Source organism: Lissotriton helveticus, chromosome 1_1 (genome assembly GCF_964261635.1).
Source record: "Lissotriton helveticus chromosome 1_1, aLisHel1.1, whole genome shotgun sequence".
NCBI lineage: Eukaryota > Metazoa > Chordata > Amphibia > Caudata > Salamandridae > Lissotriton > Lissotriton helveticus.
Genome location: NC_136057.1, coordinates 323,090,397 through 323,109,929, shown reverse-complemented (window position 1 = coordinate 323,109,929; position 19,533 = coordinate 323,090,397). Strand labels below are relative to the sequence as shown.

The following is a 19,533-nucleotide window of genomic DNA, read 5'->3' as shown; positions in this document are numbered from 1 at the left end:
TTGCTAATGGAAGGAATATATTCAGAAGATGCAGTGATGGAATATAGAGTGGACTACTGAAATTATGTGATTCTGCAGCTGCAACAATTTATTTCATGGATTTGTCGCATTTGCAACATAGTCCAGCATCTGCTGCATAATTTGCAGATTTCACCACAAAATAGTTTGTTTCTAGGTCAAACTGAGCATAAGTTACTAACAAGCATTTGCAATGCAACAGAACTCGCATATGCAAGAGTTTAAGCTATTGGCTTTGTAAATGACAATGCCCTTTAATTATCTGTTTTGATAATTAACACATTAATAAAAGGCATTGTCATTTACAGTGCCAATAGCTCAAACTCTTGTAAATGGGAGGCCTATTTCCCTTCAAAGAAGTGGCTGCCATTGTCGAACTTGGACAGCACATGCACTGCTCTGCGAGGCATGCTGTATTTCAGAATGGGTTTGAAGCTCCGTGCCCATATATTTAATTGGCTTGTGCCATTGTCCTTTGTAAATGCTGGTTTCTGAATCATTAATAGGCTTGTTAGTCCCTCCTTAGTACCGCCTTGTATCATTTGTAACCTCCCATAAGAACTGGCCCTTTTACTTCTGTTGTTACACGGGACCTGTTATTTAGTCTGTAAGCTGCTTCGAAAGTGAAACAGTGCATGGCACGCTGAATGTTGCATCAAACCATGTCGTGGCTGCAGTACGAGAAACTCTTTAAAAATAATAGTGCTTAAAGACTAAATAAGACATACCGTGTAACAACAGAAGTAAAAGGGCCAGTCCTCATGGGAGGTTACAAATGAAGACAAGGCGGTACTAAGGAGGGACTAACAATCCTTTTAATGAATCAGAAGCCAGCATTTACAAAGGACATGACACAAGTCAATGAAATATATGGGCGGAGAGTGGGCGGAGCTTCAAGTCCAGACCTTTTTAATGTGGTGATAGCAAAATGGCCTTTTATTCCTCATTCTGGCCTTTGGTATTCCAGCAGGAATCAGGAAGGATGCTTTGTACTGGAGGTGGAGAATAAAGGATTCCTAAGCTGAACCCAGAATCTAGGTTGTAGAATGAACCCAGAGTTGAAGTAAAGGTTCTCATTCTACATGCTGTAGGAATGCTTCCGGCCAGATGAGGAATAACACCATTTTGATTTTAACGCACTGGAAAACACCCTGTTTGCCTTTGATCTGATGTTTTCGATGTACAAATTCGTTTTGGTAGTACCCCAAGACACTGTTGCATTAAAAATTTTAGTTTTACACAATTACCACTTGCAGTGCCAGGATTTAGTGCAAATAGTGTGTGTTACCAATCCTGCTGGGGCGTAGACACATGCTGATCAGAGATACTAAATTCTAGGATTTCCAGTTTAGTAGAAGTTGGTGACTTTTGTCCAAGTCTCAAAGGCTGTTTTGTGGGTGTTTGGGTTTTGTAGTTCAAAGAAGACAGATGTGTTACTTTGTGTTTGCTGTCTCTACTTCGAGCAAATTCTCACTCTGCACTTCGATAGGTACTAAAGTGCATAAGGCAGCAGCACGTTAGTGGTCAGCATTCGAAATGGTCTCTGTGTTCTATTGCTTCGCATTGCTTTTAACCTTAACGTCACTGTAATGCACTCAGTGTGCCGACTGGTCATTAAAAGCAGCACGTCCTGCATCCAGTAAAAGCAGTTGTATTGGGAGGTGAGAGCACAAGGCTGAGCATTAAGCACCAACTGCACAGTGTCTGTCGTCTGAGAGGATAAGCTTTCACGTCAGTCAGATTCCCTATTTTGTCCACCAGAGGTCCCTCTTCTCTCATTAACACCAGTCCAGACATGATTTTTAGAAGTTCTAGCTTTAAAAACGTAAACACCATAATCCATTATGGAAAAAATAAAGACATTTAATTGTCCTCGTACAGTGTGGGGCCTAGTGCTCATCTGCACAAGGGCTTTTTCCTGTATAAAAGTATTTTTCGAATTCCAAATTGGATGGGGCATGAAATGGGCACCCCCTCACCCTCCCCATCGATTTGAGGTTTGGAAAGGAATGTATACATTGTGGCCACAGTTGCACTTATACACCACTGATCAGTTACTTAACCACAACCCTGACAAGTTTCTCAGGTTCATGCGTCATGCCATGCTCCAGCCCAGATTTTTCCTGTGAATTCTGGGACTTGCAGTCTTGTGCATTCCATTATAAAATGTGCAAGTCCCAGGATTCAAATGAAAAAAAAATTGGACTGGGGCAGCATATAACGCATGAACCTGGGAAACTTTGCAGCTATATAAGTACCAGTTTGGGTGACAACTGATTTGCAAAAAGAAGCTGTCCCTGTAGGCCTTCGCCCCTAAAGAGGCCACGTATTGCAACATGTGTAATTAATACCTATTATCATGCAGGTCGTTATGTGATACCTGCCAATGAACGATTTGTAATGCAGCTAGTAAATAGGTGACATTTCAAATTGCATCCTCCTTCGCCTTTATACCTCTTTGACATCCGCTGATCCATCGCTTCCTGTCTTTTGCAGCTGAGTGCAAGTACCAGTTCCAGGCCTGGGGGGAGTGCGACCCCGAGACTGGGGTGAAGATCCGAAGCGGAAGCCTTAAGAGGGCCCTCCATGACGCAGAGTGCCAGAACACCGTCACGATCTCCAAGCCCTGCGGCAAGGTGAACAAGGCCAAGCCGGAAGGTAAGCAAGGTCGCTGAATGCACACGTCACGGCCATGGACCGAGGGCCCGATTTAGCAATGGTGGCGCCCAGCGCGAAAAATATTTTTGGGCGCCCCTGCCCCATGACCTCCTTCCTCCTCGGTTCGCTCACTACCATCCAGTACAAGTGCCCCTCATCTCCCTATAGCCTCTCTCACATACATTTCATTTGTTTTAAAGCACTGATAAAGGTTGGCTTTACTAATCCACTCTGCTATCCACATAACATAAAATCTTTTGAAATAAAAAAAAAGACAGATCTGTTCTTTTCAGCAGGCATATTAACATTATGCACTGCTTTATGGTGAGTCAAAACTGACACCAAACAAAACTGCAGGAACATTAATCACAAGAATTATCTTGACATTTGTATTGCTGCTGGAAAGCCAGATGCACAAAGAACTCTGTAGCAGTTATTTTTAAATATTAAGTTATTGCTAAACACAGTGCCCCCTCCCTTCTCCAGGTAGGCGCCCAGTGCCGCCGCACCAGTCGCACCACCCTAAAGCTGGCCCTACATGGACCGTACATAGACCTCATCAAAGGGTTCTGATCTCTGCGTTCCTTCGATGTTTTTCTTGCACGCTGGCGCATCACCTCATGGCTGCTGGTACTGTATGATATGAATAATAGGTGAACCAAAATCTGATATGAATTATAGGAGGACCAAAATCTGTCGCAGCAAAAATGCTCTAACTATCCCCCCTCGTACCCCACAGTTGGGTGCAACTCAACACACTCCTATGGTTTGCGATTTTCTTTTCATATTCACAAAATTTCCCATGACATTTTGTTAATGTAATTTGCAATTTCTCATCTGAACTTTGAGGGGCAGCTTTACAACAAACTGATGCATCGGTAGAGATGCGTCGGTTTCACACTCGCCAGCCTGCGCTACCCTTGCGCTACCATGTATGTGCCGTATTTACAATGTGGTGCACCATGGCGCAAGGTTTGACAGATGCGTCAGAAATTCTGACACATCTGTTGGCCCAAAAGACACGCATTGCTGGAGTTGTGTTGCAAGCACAATGCAACTCCAGCAACGCATGTTAAGGGCCTATACTTATTGCACTGCATCACTCCTTATGCCTGCTTCAAGCAGGTATAAGGTTTTGACGCAGTGACGTCCTAGAAGTGGTAAACTGAAATCTTCTAGATTTCACTGCGTCACTTAAACGAGGCTTTTCTGCGTGGGAACGCCCATCCTGCATACATTATATCTGACACAGGTATAATGCGACACAGGGCTTTACAACGTGACGCATCTCCCTAGATGCGTCACGTTGTAAATTGGCAGCATTGTTTATGCGCTGCTGCATCACAAAAGAGAAGCAATGGTGGCGCAAACGTGTTGCAAGGGGCTTGTATATCTGTCCCTGAATGCTTTGCGTTCAAAAGTCACACAAGATATCGGGAAGAGACTGGTTTGAGGAAAAAACATCTACTGCAGGACATTTTTGTGACTGGTTTAAGGAGAAAGCGTCCCCTGCAGGACATTTTAGCTCCTATCAGTGTCCCGTAGGCAAAAATGATGCGCAATTCCGCATGTTAAAAATCCAGAGCAATTTTGCAAAATGTGTGAATTTTGCAGTTGTCAAAAAAATGTTACCTGCATTAAGCTTTATCCCATGGTCATAGTGCGTGAACTGAATTCACTACAGGGGAGTTCAGGTGCAGGATGAACTGCAACCCAAGAGGTGCATTTACAGAAAAAAAATCCAAATACATTGGCTAAAAAAAATAAGACTTACAGGTAGTTCAGAAGAGAAACTAATTAAGTAGATGGAAACATAGCTAAGTCCAATATTTTTAAAATCAGCAAACCCAAAAAATATGTGCCAAAACCCTGTGTAAGGTTTCTGTTCTATTAATAATATGATGTTAAATATGCACGCCTTCCAGGGGTAGCACTCAAGCACTTATCAAAATGCCAGCCTGTCAGAAGTGATGACTGATGCTCAGCCATGTGAGTGCTGTTCATTGTGGCAGGAGATGGCTTACAGTAGGAGTGAGTTGCTGGGAGCGCCACGGCTGTTGTCCAGGGTGGTAGGACTTGTGTGAGCTATAAATACAATGCAGGGCCACTGGAATTATGTAATTTTGCTACTACGGCATTTTCTGCATAATTATGGATTTGCTGCATTTGCCGCATAATTCACCATCTGCTGCATAATTGCAGAAATAAAAAATGTTCTAACTAAAACGGATCAAAGTTTCTATAAACGCAGCAGAACATGTTGCTGCACGGTGGAAAGCCATTCACAAAAGATGATCGGTCACCTTTCTGTCGCTTATTGCTGCAATTGTATGTTAAACTGGTATTAATTTGGTCAAACTTTTCCCCAGACAGCGTTACTATGCATAACAAGCATTTGCAATGCAAAAGGTCTCGCATTTACGAGAGTTTTGTAAATGCGACACATTGCATTCCTCATTTACCAGATAATAAGCTCCCCATAGGAACCGCTGCAGCGCCTTTTGATAGCACTTGTTACAGCGTGGGACCACAGAGCTGCTGCACTGGTTTCACGAAGAGCCTGTGTGTGCCCGACCGGCACCCACTTCGGTGCCCCTCTCTGATGCAGCACACCTACCTCGAGAAATGTAATCTCATTGGAGGCTGTTGTACAGCAGTGCAGGGAGTGGCTCTGTGGAATTAAATAATTAAAAATATTTATCGCTGTAGCGAAAGAAAGAATGTGCCAGCCTTGAGAATGACTGCCTGCAGTTCATGGAATATTTTTTTGTAAGCATTGAAATATACTGTGTTTTTGTAACGACAATTAACAATTTAAGAGCGTGAAAATCGCTGTGTTCTTCAATATATGTCATTTTAAAAGTCTAATGGATCCAAGATCCACACCTGGCTGGTTGCTCAGTAAACTAATGCTTCTTATGCCGCGATCTTTGGGTCACAGATAAAAATCGCAGCCAGGCTAAACAACCTTTCACCCTAACCCTTCTAAGGTTGATAATGAGTACCAGTGTTTCAGTAAGAATAAGCATCAGTTATCTGTGAATCGTGGCAACATACCCTAAAGGAAGGTGCATTCTACAGAAACGACGTATGATATTTCTAGCCACAGTAAAAGCAATTGACAACTGGGAAGAACTAGTGCTTAAAGACAAGCAAGGCCCTGCGTCCGCAAAAGTGAAACAGAACTCGCGCATGCAGAGCTTTTGCCTTGCGGGAGCGAGCAGCTGTAGGCACAATTATTACAAGCAGAGGGCGCAGCTGCTCGCTCCCACAATGCAAACGCTTTGCATGCATGAGTACTCATTGCAAACAGTGCAAAACATGCACGAGTTTCCAAAAAGTACAGTGCGATGGCAAGAGGTCCCTCCTAATCAGCGCTTGTGCGCTGCGTAGGCAAGACCTAAAAATGACAACACAATGAAGTAATGCTATCACTAAATGTGCAGCATTAGGCTGCAAACTTTGCTTTTTGTTGCCACATAATTTAGTCAATTAGGCCACAATGTGGTCCTCCCCTTCTGATTATAAGGGCTCAGATACTGTATACATCCTTTAAGTTACTGCTGTGATTTCAGTGTCTACATTACTGCAGTATGAGCACCACACATCTCCATGACAGTTTCAGTGAAAGCCACATTATAAACATGCTGCGCACCTCTGCTCCCACCCCCATCTGCTCCTCTCCTCGCCCTCATACTGGCAGATGCCACAGGTTGTGGGGCTGGATCCACATGGAATCACAGAGTCTACCCACACACCTCTGGCCTGATTGCCAGCTTTTCAGTACACTCCTCCGGATAGCGACAGAAGCCTTTGGTGCCTCCTTCCTCCTCTGTATGAAGCACTGCTGTAGCTGACATTATTTATAGACATTTTTGCTTGTTTGTCTCTTCACTGCAGATGCTCTAAACATTCCATCCATAATGTAGTGTCTGATTAGCCTTATACTGACATTCACAAACAAGACTGCCATCAATTCAAGGTATTCGAATATTCAGATGGTGGTGTTATGAGATACTGATGGTCTTCAGGATTCCTTGGGACCGGGTGGTCCTCTGGGTCTCCACACAGTGGAGAAGACTAGGGTTTATGTTGGTCCCTGGGTCATTTGTTGTAACCAGTCGAGTGCGGCAAAATAATTCAGAAGAATGTTTGTATACCCTGAAACTGGTCCCAGGATGCTTGTTTCTGGTCCATACAAGACCTTGCTTGGCAGTTCAGGCTGGACTGTTCTCACGAGGAGCACGGTCAAGAGTGATTTGCATATTGCTATATCCGAACTGAGGTGGCGACGTGAGCTAAAGAACGATGATGAACTCAACCCAGATCTGTGAATGGGGGTGAGTGTCTGAAAAGTTTCAGTGCTTCGTCCATCCTCTCCTTGTGTTTGCTTAGAATGTTTTCATACTCCACAATGCTGGTGGTTCTCCTTCCATGCATGTGTTCCTTGTAGCTGTGCCAACATGGCAGCCCCGTATACCTTTTACGTTTTTTAAATCTTATTCCGCCTCTGGTTTTGTTATTTTCCTTAGTGACTAATTTGACTTTAACTTTTGTATTTTGGCAAAGGTATTCGATAAACCATGTCTTGACTCTGTTTGTTCGGTGGAATTAATATGAACCTAAGACGGTAATTAGCTGGCGAGGATGCACCTTCATGCATAAGCAATTCCTTCCCATAAGGGATTGGTAACCCCTTCTTTTAGGGTATGTGTAAAATTTCACTGACAGCTCATCTGCACTTGTTTTGTCCTTAGCCTTAGGGTCCCTTTGGAGATCAATTTCTAAGCATTTGGGCATTATAATAGTCCTTAACTCCTCATTTCTTACGATTTTGTCTCGAGGTGTATCCCTTTTAACTCCATAGTATACATTATCCTGAGAATTAGACTGCACGTGGGCAAACAGAATGCAGTCTGACTGCATCAGTCATTTGCACTAATCCTCCAGAATAAGGGCCACATCTATGTTATTCTTATTAACTTAAGACAGACACTTGCTGCATTTGCCAAAATTATTTTGCCCTTTTATATTCTACATGATCTTAACTACCGGCCAATGAGATAGCCGGCCAACGCTGTGGGCCAGATCACCTTTGGAGATTGTATCAATTGGAGACTGTTAACCTTGGATTTATTATGAGGCACATACACTTTAAAAAATATTTCTTGGAGAGTTTTCTGACTGCCCTGAGAAGATTAAGATTGGAAGAGGAAGGTGATTTTCTCCAATTGTTTTCCAATGCTCTTAACAATTTATTTTCTTCAAAGAGATCTTTAATGAACCAAGAGTGGAGATATCAACATCAAGACTTCTAGAAATAGATAGTCTGTTTGAGGCTACCATGGCTAGGTGGTCAATGTCAAAAAATGTTGTATCCAAAAACAAAGTTAATTATTTTCTGATTTGGTCAAAAGTTTACTAAAATGTGAGAAAGATTGAGAAAGGTATATGATAATAAAAAATGATCCAACCTGTTAACAAAAGTGGTTATTCAGTGTTAAGCAGGTCGGATTTATATTACACATGTTTATATAATAATTAATTATAAGGATCAAGTTAGCATCTTTGATGTGATAGACTTAAGGCCGCGGTGGACAAGCTCATTACACTAGAAGAACAAAGCCAATTGGCTGCTAGCCTTTCTAAAGTTACCATTTACTTAAAAGTTACATTAAATTCAACTTGGGAATCAAGCCAGGTTAATTTGATGCCTTCAAGCATTAACTTTAGTAGTCCCGTTCAGAGGTTAGTACAACTGAGTTGTCAGCATGTAACCTTGTACTCGCCAATGGACTAGCCCTTCTACAGTGAAAAAAACCTTTTGGGGTGTTTACTGTTAGGATCTATCATAACACATGTACTACTTTTTTATGTAAAGCAGCCTGCTTTAGGGCTCGATAGGACTACCTTAGGGGTGACTTAGTTATATTAAAAGGGAAAGCCTGAACATTGTAATTAGTTTAAATGGCAAGCTGAGCGAGTAGTTTAAAAACTGCTCCACCACCCAGCAGTGGCAGATTGGGACTCTTGCTTTGCCTGTCACACTCATGGTGGCACAATGAGTGCTGCAATCCACAAGTGACACTTTATCTTACAAGCTCTGGGTGCCCCAGATCCATATACTAGGGACCTACAAGTAAGCTACCTTATGCCAATTGAGTATAGGCCAAATAAATATACACTTTTAAAGGGTCATGGCACTGGCACCGAGGTCTGGTTACCTGGCCTCAGTGCATTCTCAGAGTCAAAAAACCAGCAGCACCAGCCCAAAACGTTGGTGGTGATCATGCAAAAACAGGCGTTTCCTTACAATGTGTCTGCCTGACTTTAATTATTATGCAATGTTAAGCCCTTAGTGTATTTGCCATTGAATTCAAAATGTAAATGCCTGTCCTACTTAATTTGCTGCTGGATTACATCATGCAGAGCCCCTTTATACCATATTTTACATAGGGTCTGTTTTACAATGTCTCTATCAGATATGAACAATCCAACTACTTTATAGGTGCCATAACACAACACCTACCCAACCAAATGCGTGTAAAAAGGAAGATCAATAATGGGGTGGAGCCAAAACCTCTCACTCTACAATGCTTTTTACATTATTTTCTTCTTGCTACATGAGCTCTAGGGGTCACCACAGCTGTGTCTCGCCATCCCTGACAGCAGTCTACTTTCCTTGACAATGTGTACCTCCATTTAATGAAATTTCCTTATAATTGAATTTCCACCTGAGAGTCTGATTTTGAGTGTGGTGGATGGACTATATTCGTTCAGAAAGGTGGAGTATTTTACGACTGCCATACCAAGGGTACTCCACCCGCCGTATTTAGGAACGTCCAACGGCCTAGTGGACATCCTTTGCAATAAAATTGTGCTGTGAGGAGCTTCAAAATGGGCTCACATGAGACCACTTTGTATTGCTCCTATCTGCAGCTTAGCGGTTTCCCATCAGTATCATTGGATTTACAAAGAATGATAATGAATATGCCCTGTAGGTTATTGCTGTTACACTGTGTTATTGATATTGGATCTTGAATGCAACTCTATGCGCCATTTTGAGCATGTATATTTCAACCTGGTTGATTCTCTCTTAATTTTTCCGATTGTCATAATTTCAATAAACTGATTTGGAAATAAAAAATAAAATTAAAAAAAATAAAAGTGTGCTGTGTGGCTCCAACAACATGGTGGAACCATAGGTGACTCGTACAATATCTTTTCATATTTTCATAAAGAAAATCCCAAAGCGGGATTTCAGATTTTTCTCCCATAGCATGGGGATCATGAAAATGTTTTTACTTTCACTTACCGCCATGTTTTGGATGGTGGTGTGCAAGTAAAAACATGCCATTTGTTCTCCCACACTAAATAAGGAGGTAAAAAAATGGCAAAACCTCATATTGCCCGACGGATATATGACAGTAGTGGAGATAGAGTAGTGTGTGTTGCTTACATGCTGAAGGTCAACCCAACATTAAATCAGGTGAGCGGACCGTCAGTGTGCAGGACTGGACTGGTCATAGCGGGCATCACGTATTTCCTCAGGAGGCTGGAAGGGTGTGTGCCGGCTTTGGAGCAGTGGGGGCCGGTTTTGTTACTGCGGGCCGGTTTTGCAGCAGTGCTGCAAAACCAGCCCCCAGTAACAAAAGCATCAGTGCTGGGGTCCGGTTTAGTTTAGCAGCAGTGCTTCACACTTGTACCCTCGCCCACACCCTAACCTCCTCTCTGTTTTGGGGGCCGGTCCGATAAAATTGTCAGGGCTAATTTGTGTTCTCAGTCCGGTAATTTCAGTGTGGCAAAAAGGATACTTTGTTGTGACTGAGTACCCTTTCTGCAGGACTCTAAATCAGGCCCTGTGTGTGAAATGCTCTCTGGCAGTATGGACATCTTTATCTGTATACTTGGCTTTCCACCTCAAGTAGAAAGCAATGATTTGCCCTCAATCGGACTTTCAATTTTTTTGTGGGTGCTGATAGGGCTCTAGTCTTGTACACTTGGCCTGGACTATAATTATTTTCTTGTCCATTTTTCTTAAAACATCAATGTGCTGTCCCTCAAATGACAGCAAAATGAATACTTTATGATGGCACATAGTCAAAGATATCAACCCTAAAGTGGTGCGACCCTCCTCCTCTCATGGACCACTGTACATCAACCACTGGGCATTCATGTCACCACGGTGTGCATCCTGAATATCGAACACACAATATTGGTGGGACAGAAAATGGAGAATTAGTAAACCTATACTTCCCCATATTCCTTTCAATGTTTTGTCCCTCGACTCTTCTATGTCAATATTGTTGGTGTCAATATTCAGTAGTACAGCTGTCACACTGTGGGGCCATATTATAGACTTGCCTCATGGGCGCAAATGACGTTTGGGTCCGGTTTGCGTGTCCCAGGGGCACTTTGGTATTACAGAAAGGGCCGCAGACCCTTGTGCGCCTCCTACTGTAAGCACTTCCTCAAGAGGACGTTCCCTTATTTGCATGCGGGCGTGGCCCCATGCAAATGACGGAATCCCTTTCCCTCTGCGTCTGTGCCGTATTCTAGATGTGAGGCCAGAGGCAAAGAAGCTCTCAGGAGGCTCACTGACAGTGTACCACCATTTTGGTGGCACGCTGTCAGTTCGCCCTCTGATTGACACCCTCTGGAGAGGGGAGGACCCCCCAGACATCCATCCCCTTGCAGGCGGGTGCAGTCACTCACTGCACTTGCCTTCAAGGGGGTCTCTAATCCACTTTAAAAGTGCAGGCGGGTTGCCGCCTGTACTATGAAAACATAGAGCGGCTTCAAAGCAGCTACAAGGGGCCCGATTCACAGAATGAACTTAAGACTCAATCCTAAACTTACTACTATTTTGCTATTCACAGAATGCACTTACTACTTTTGGCATTCACAGAATGAATTTACTACTTTTGGTATTCACAGAAGTTAGGATTTTGTCTTAAGTTTGTCTTAAGACAGACTTAAGACAGACTTAAGACAGACTTAAGACAAAATCCTAACTTCTGTGAATACCAAAAGTAGTAAGTTCATTCTGTGAATGCCAAAAGTAGTAAGTGCATTCTGTGAATACCAAAATAGTAGTAAGTTTAGGATTGAGTCTTAAGTTCATTCTGTGAATCGGGCCCTACGTTTTTCACATGAATGCGCTGCCCACAGGGCAGGAAGCGTTTGCGGGTGCCATGGGGGCAGCACATTCATGCCTATACTGTGCATTTTCCTTTATTGTGCCGGGCGCACATTTTAAAAGGTGCATCCGGCGCAATGAAGAAAAATGCGCCGTATGCATAATATGGCCCCAGATGTACTTCCCTCCAATTGAAAGTACAAATAAGAACCTTATCCAGGCTGAATTCAAACATATTTTCTCTCCAAAACTAGCTGATAAATCCATTCAGTGATCTCATTTAAGAAATATCAAGCAGAATGAAGCCCTAATTCCAAGATTATAAGGGTGCTGACAAGATGAAAGTGTTGTCCACTTTTAATTATGCCATTGAAGTTTGCTAAATTCCCATATTTTGCATTACCGTTCCAGAAATGTCTCCATTAAAAGCCTTTACAAAACTGTTTTAAATAAGAGCCTACCTCGAGAAAAAAAGCCTCGCGAGATTCCAGGAGAAGGCTGGTTGGCACAGAAAATATCTTATGAGAGACATTCTTTCCAGCGGAAAGCTTGCAAGACATTTTTTTTATGCTAGGTGCACACATGCTTAGAAAAGTCACGAGATACCAGCAAACATTTCACTATGAAACTGCAATTTCATGTCATTTTGTAAGAAACAAATAACACGATTTCGCCCACCTCAGCCCTCCTGGACGCGCAGCTTTCCCCCGGGCAGGGTGGCTGCATGGTTTTGGCCCGGTAGCTCACTCTCCCTCACTGCACGTGGCTGCGAGGAGTGACAGCAGCAGGGACTGTTGGCCGCCAGTGGAAGTGAATGGGTGTTTATCAGCCGAGGTGACAAGACATGCATTAGTGAGAGCGATTGGATGAGTCAATTCAATATATATGTAATTTTTGTGTGCGTCTGTGTGTGCACCGGAGCATGGCGGAACGCCATATATAAACTTGCTCTTGAATAATCACGCTTGTGGGGGGCTAACTGGCCTTCCCACTGCACCAACTTGAGAATTATAAAGAGGCTACGGTCCATTACCTCTGGAAAGCAAACATGTTTCCTCTTCCAATAATAGAAGTGATCTGACATAAACATCAGGCGCCTCAGCAGTGCAGACCTGGAGACAGAAAAGGGCCAAGGAGAAGAAAGGGAAGGCATTATCCACTGCTGTTGTAATTTAGCGCCTACACCTCTGCTCAAGAGCCTGGATACCCTCATGGGTGATTAGTGCGCTATACAAATAGAAGTAACGTTACATTGTGTTGAGTGTAGAGTGCAGATGACATACAATAAAAGACCCAGGGGCATGTTTACAAAAAATATCGGAGCGCTGGCTACGCCAAATTCGGCAACTACGTGCTCCGACATTTTTTAAATGGAGGGATGCGCCTTATTCACAAGAATATGGTGCAACCCTGCGTTTCCCCTAGCGCCAGTGGAAAAAATGCTGCTTAGTGCCAGCGCTGGCATCCTGCTGCCATGTTGCGAGGGTGCCTGCACTGCAGGGGCGATTGTTTACGTGCAGGAAGGGACACCTACCTGCACATAAACAATCAATAATGGTGATTGCTCTTCATATGTGTGCTGCAGAATGCAGCACAGATAGAAAGAGCAAAAAACGAGAATTAATAATTTATCTTCGTACCGCCATGCTAAGACCAAGTATTCCCTAGCGTTAGTTTTTGGTGCTGCCTCAGCCTTGTAAATTTGGGGCAGCCTCAGAAAAGCAATGGGTGTTGAGGTGGAACGACTACTGCAAAACCCATTGCAGCCCCTTTGTCGCAGAGGTCTGTGGTAGAAAAGGGCGTATTTACAAGGTGACGTTAAGCCATGTAGAGTGGCTTAGTGCTACCTGGTAAATATGAGAAATGGTCCTACGCCTCCAGGGCATCAAAAAAAGTGACTCTGGAATAACCTGTGATACATGTTAGTTAGTGTGGGGGACTGGCCAGAAGCAGAGCCCCTCTGTACACTGCACCAATAGCAGCCCATAAGGAGACCCTGGGGTCATATTTCGCACCCACCAGCATTCAGTAGCCATGGGGCGAAAGAAAAATGAAGCTCTTCTTGTGTAAACAAAAACTGCAGTGCAGAGGAAAACAGAGATGCTGATGAAATCAGGACCTGGGCAAACCCTCTTGTGCAGTTTTAATAAAAACAAACCCCTTTCTCTGCCCTCCAACACTGGCACTGGGGCTCAGGGTGTGAGAGGCCCACTTCACCCCAATGAGTGGCGGCTTTTTACTTCGAAGAAGGGGTGATTCCCTTTCTTGCATTAGGAGTCCTGGCACACTTGTGGCGCCACTGTGTGTGACTGGTAAAATAAACGGGTGACGGTAAATGGCTGCAATATTAGCCTCTTAAAGCAGGGTTCTCCAAAGTCGGTTGGGAGGGATCCATGCCAGATTTTAAAGATAACTACATTTATCTAAATGAGGATATGCTAAAAATCTGGCATGGATCCGGCCCTCCAGGACCAACTTTGGAGATCTAATAATTACAGCTTTTGAACCCGCAGGTCGCTGTCAGGAAGCCCTGTATCACACTTTATTATTTGTGTAATAATGGGCGTGTTAGACGTTCCTAACGAGGACGTGCGGCTTGGCAGGCCATGGAATGCACTGAGATTGTCTCTGACATGTGAAGTAAACCCTGGGCGAGATAACATTCTGCCACCAGCAGAGGCCAGGGGGTATCTCAAGCAACACTCTGGGGAGAGGAGAGGGAGGCATCTTTCAGCACCCATGAGAATGTCATGTGGAACAATCCCATGTCCTGGCTGCAGAGCCAGATTACTACCCTTGCAAAGTATGTCAGTGCAGCCGCTGGGAAGAAAGCTCAGCGGCTCAATGTAGCTGTGCCAGGTACATATAGGCATGGCCATTGCAATGATCAGTCGGACCGGCATGGCTGGTAGGTGGGGGGAGGGCGCAGAGGGGCACGCGGGGAAGGGTTCACGGGGAAGGTCCCTCGGGGGGTTTAATTTTAAAAACATAACATAATTTAAACTTACCTTAAGGACGGGTCCTGCATCTTCTCGGCTCCTCCTCTCTTGCCTCCGACAGGAACAGGAAGCAAGCAGCCAGGCTTCCTCCCATAAGCCAATCACAACACTGTTACTAGTGTTGTGATTGGTTGGGACGGCGCCCTGCCAGGGGCTTATGGGGTCATGGGGGATGTTCTCCACGCAGGCTGCATAGAGAAGGGCAGAGTGCGCATGACTGGTTTGGGCGGCCAGGAGTGGTTGACCAAACAATCTTTGTGCACTGAGGAGTGGGCAAACCACTCCTCCCCTGCCCTGCTCAAAGAGCAGAGCAGCCCCACCCACCCGCTCATAAAGCAAAACAAACATAAAATGGTAATAACTTAAAGTTATTACCATTTTATGTTTCTTCTTCTCCCATTGCGAGAAAGCAGTAGGGCGATGCTCCTCCGCAATAGCCCCAGGCAATGATGTAGCAGTGGATGACCACATTATGTGGCACGGTGGACTACATTATTTGTCAATACACTGTAAATTATGCAGCATATTTTATTGCAGTTCTATAATAATATTTAAACATTTGGTGCAAAGGGGATGCGAATTCCACGCAAAATACAAAGGTTTATTAAAGGAATGGGCACGCATCCACCAGATCTCAAAGACTAATGATTGTACAGCACATAATGATTTTGTACTGCAAAGAAGCACAGGAACATCATTGATCTAACATTGTCCTTCCCAACCCCTTAAAGACAAAACATACACTGTTACATATCAACAGAAAACAAGCCCATGTGTGCACGATTCATACTATAAAGTGTATGCCTAGATTACCCTGCAGATTCTAGTTTTGTGCTCTACTTTGATTTTACTGTGTCTACACATGCAAAGCCTTACATAACATTGACCCAAGGAACCTGAACAACTGTATAAACTTCCACAACCTACCGACACCTCTTCTCAGCTTGCACACCCCTCCCTCCCGCATACACAGAACCAGATCCGGCGGCTGGGCCTTCTCCTGCCTATAATTCTTATTGATAATAATTCCTATTTGTAAAGCGCAAACATATCACGCTTGAGGGTTTCAAGGTGCTGAGGCCATCGGAGATATTAAGTGAGCTATTGCCCAGAGTCACAGGATGCTGTGCTGAGCTGATCTGCTGCCGGCGATCTGGAGTCAGCCGCTCTGGCAGCTGCGCCACACCTCTCCCCCCTCTACCTTGCTCCTAAAGCCTGGAACGACCTGTCCCTGCACATCAGAGTCTCCTCCTCAGTTCATGAATTCCATAAGAAACTGAAGACCTAGCTCTTCCCCGAGCCCCGACCCTGGCACGGCCCATACAGCTCCTGCTTCAGCACCAGGATACCCTCCCGGGTGACAAACACCATAACATAAAGTAACATAACATAACATAACAGTACAGCCCTCCAGAAGCCACTGCTTCCATCAAGAGAAAGCTGTGCAGAAGAATAGTTTGCATTACTTGCTATAATATAATAGACTCTCTGGGGACGCTGTACCATTCAAGACATAAGACCTTTAAAAGAGACTTAAAATGTTTGGATTTTTTCCATACTCCCTGTGCCCTTTCAAACTCACTGCTATTGTGAGAACAGTGCTATTGGTGCAAAACGAATTTACAAAAGTAATGTAGCAAAACGTAAGTGGCAACGCAGGAAACATTAATTCCATCCTGTATCATTGACATTTTAGTATGTCAGCATTTCTATAATATTGCAGACGAAGGCCTTGCCCCAGCCTGTTATTTGAGGACAGTATTACCATCCTGACCAACATGTCGTATCATTGGCCCCAGTTCATTTACTGAACACGGCAAGCCACACTCAAATGGTCGCCAGATAAAGGGGACTATTAGGATTGCAGTTTTTCTGCATCCTCCGGGCCGGCGGAAGCCACCGCCGGCCCAGAGGATGCGGAAAAACCGCAGCGGACCCACCAGAGACCCACCGCCACATTAGGATGGCTGGTGGGTCCTGTTTTCTGTCCGCAGCTATTCCGCCGCGGTTGGCTTACAACCGCGGCGGAAAAGCTCTAATATGGTGGAGGTGTCTCTCAGACACCGTCCACCATATTAGGAAATGTTTGAAAAGATGCTTTTCCGCGGCGGATTTTCCGCCGTGGAAAAGCATGTGGAACTTCACTGTGGGGGCCCGTTGCGGGCCCCCTAGGTGAAGGGGGGGTGGGGGTGCACATGGGGGGTACCTATGGTACCCCCCTGCATTTGTATGCAGAGATCGGCAGGCGCCACGCGGTGCCTGCCGCTTTCTGCATACAAAAGCAAAGTATAGTCAAGTCAAGTCAAGTCAAAGAATTTATATAGCGCACTACACACCCAGAGGGTTTCAAGGCGCTTAGAAGGGGAGGAGGGTTACTTGTCAAATATCCACGTTTTAAGTTGCTTTCTGAATGCTAGGTGGTTATGGGTAAGGCGAAGGTAAGCGGGGAGTGAGTTCCATGTTTTAGCAGCCAGGTATGAGAAGGATTTGCCTCCCATGGTGGTCTTGTTGATGCGAGGTACAGTGGCGAGGGCTTGGCTGGAAGAGCGTAGTTGGCGGGAGGGGGTGTAGAAGGATAGTCGTGAGTTGAGGCATTCTGGTCCGATGTCGTATAGTGATTTGTGTGCGTGGGTTAGCAGTCAAAAAGTAATCCTCTTATTGACGGGTAGCCAGTGGAGGTCTTTAAGGTGACCAGAGATGTGTTCGTAGCGTGGGATGTCTAATATGATCCTGGCTGAGGCGTTTTGGATTCGTTGGAGTTTCTTCTGGAGTTTAGCGGTGGTGCCTGCGTAGAGGGTGTTTCCGTAGTCCAGTCGGCTCGTGACCAGAGCGTGGGTGACTGTTTTCCTTGTTTCGGTGGGGATCCAGCGAAATGTTTTTCTGAGCATGCGGAGAATGTTGAAGCAGGATGAAGAGACGGCGTTGACCTGTCTGTTCATTGAAAGTGAGGAATCCAGGATGACGCCTAGGTTCCGTGCGTGGTCTGTCGGGATGGGTGCTTTTCCGAGGGCTTCCGGCCACCAGGAGTCGTCCCATGCAGAGGGGGATGTACCTAAGATGAGGACTTCTGTTTTGTCTGAGTTCAGTTTCAGACGGCTTTGTTTCATCCATTCGGCAACTTCTTTCATTCCTTCGTGTAGGTTAGTTTTGGCGGTGTTGGGGTCATTGGTGAGAGAGAGGATTAGTTGAGTGTCATCCGCGTAAGAGATGATGTTGAGGTTGTGTTGGCGTGCGATGGTCGCGAGGGGGCTCATGTATACGTTGAAGAGGGTGGGGCTGAGTGAGGATCCTTGTGGTACGCCACAGATGACTTCGGTGGCCTCGGACTTGAATGGTGGGAGGCGGACTCTCTGGGTTCTTCCAGTGAGGAACGAGGTGATCCATTCAAGCGCTTTTCCTTGGATTCCGATGTTATTGAGGTGTTGTAAAAGGGTGCTGTGGCAGACTGTGTCGAATGCTGCAGAGAGGTCGAGGAGGATGAGGGCGACTGTGTCTCCATTGTCCAGTAGAGTTCGGATGTCGTCTGTTGCTGCGATGAGGGCGGTCTCAGTGCTGTGTTTTGCTCGGAAGCCAGATTGTGAGGAGTTGAGGGATTTGTTGGCTTCGAGGAAGGCGGCGAGCTGGTTGTTGACAGCTTTCTCGATGACTTTGGCCGGGAATGGAAGAAGCGAGATGGGGCGGTAATTTTTGAGTTCGGTGGGGTCCGCTGTGGGTTTTTTCAGAAGGGCGGTGAGTTCAGCGTGTTTCCAGTCTTCCGGGAAGGTGGCGGAGTTGAAGGAGCAGTTGATGACGTCTCGGAGGTGCGGTGCTATGACGGAGTCTGCTTTGTTGAAGATGTGGTGAGGACATGGGTCTGTGGGGGATCCTGAGTGGATGGAATTCATCAGGCGGATTGTGTCCTCAGTGGAGATTGGGTTCCAGTCGTTAAGGGTGTTCACGGGGGGAGAGTGTTCAGCAAATGGTAGGGTGGTTTGGTTTCCGGGTTGGTTGTCAAAGCTGTTGTGGATGTCTGCAATCTTGTTGTGGAAGAATGAGGCTAGGGAGTCGCAGAGGGCTTGAGAGGGGGTGATGTCGTTGGAGTTGGCCGAGGGATTGGAAAATTCCTTGACAATGTTGAAAAGTTCCTTGCTGTTGTGGGCGTTGTTGTCAAGTCGATCCTTAAATGCTGTTTTCTTGGCCTTTCGGATTAGTTGGTGGTGAGTGCGGGTGGCGTTTTTGAAGGCGTCCTTGGTGCTAGTGGTTGGGTCTTTTTTCCAGGTCTTTTCAAGGGAGCGGCAGAGTTTTTTGGACTTCTTAAGATCATCGTTGAACCATGAGGCCTTTTTGCTGCCAGGTTTGCTTTGACGTTTTTTCAGTGGTGCTAAGGTGTCGGCGGTGTTGGATAACCAGAGGGTGAGGTTGGCGGCGGCTTCGTTTGCGTTAGAAGAGTGGGCTGGGGTGTTTAGAAGGAGCGATGCGGAGATCTGGTCCGTGGTGATTTTGTTCCAGTTTCTTTGCAGGGTAGGTTGGAGGTGGATGGTGGGTTTTGGTTTGTTGTAGGTGAAGTGAACGCAGCTGTGGTCAGTCCAGAGGAGATCCGTAGTGTGGCTGAAGGAGACATGATTGCTGGAGGTGAAGATGGGGTCGAGTGTGTGACCTGCGATGTGGGTGGGGGAAGTGACTAGTTGTTTAAGTCCGAGGTTGCCGAGGTTGTCTAAGAGGGTGGCGGTGTTGCGGTCG

General features: G+C 45.3%; 1 protein-coding gene across 1 annotated transcript in view; it reads left to right on the top strand.

Moving 5' to 3' along the window:
* PTN (pleiotrophin) overlaps nt 1-19,533 on the top strand; it is a 149,842-nt gene that overhangs the window by 63,317 nt on the left and 66,992 nt on the right. Inside the window, exon 3 of the mRNA XM_078671802.1 lies at nt 2,515-2,676. Coding sequence (XP_078527928.1) covers nt 2,515-2,676 — 162 coding nt within the window. The remainder of the gene's footprint in view (nt 1-2,514; nt 2,677-19,533) is intronic.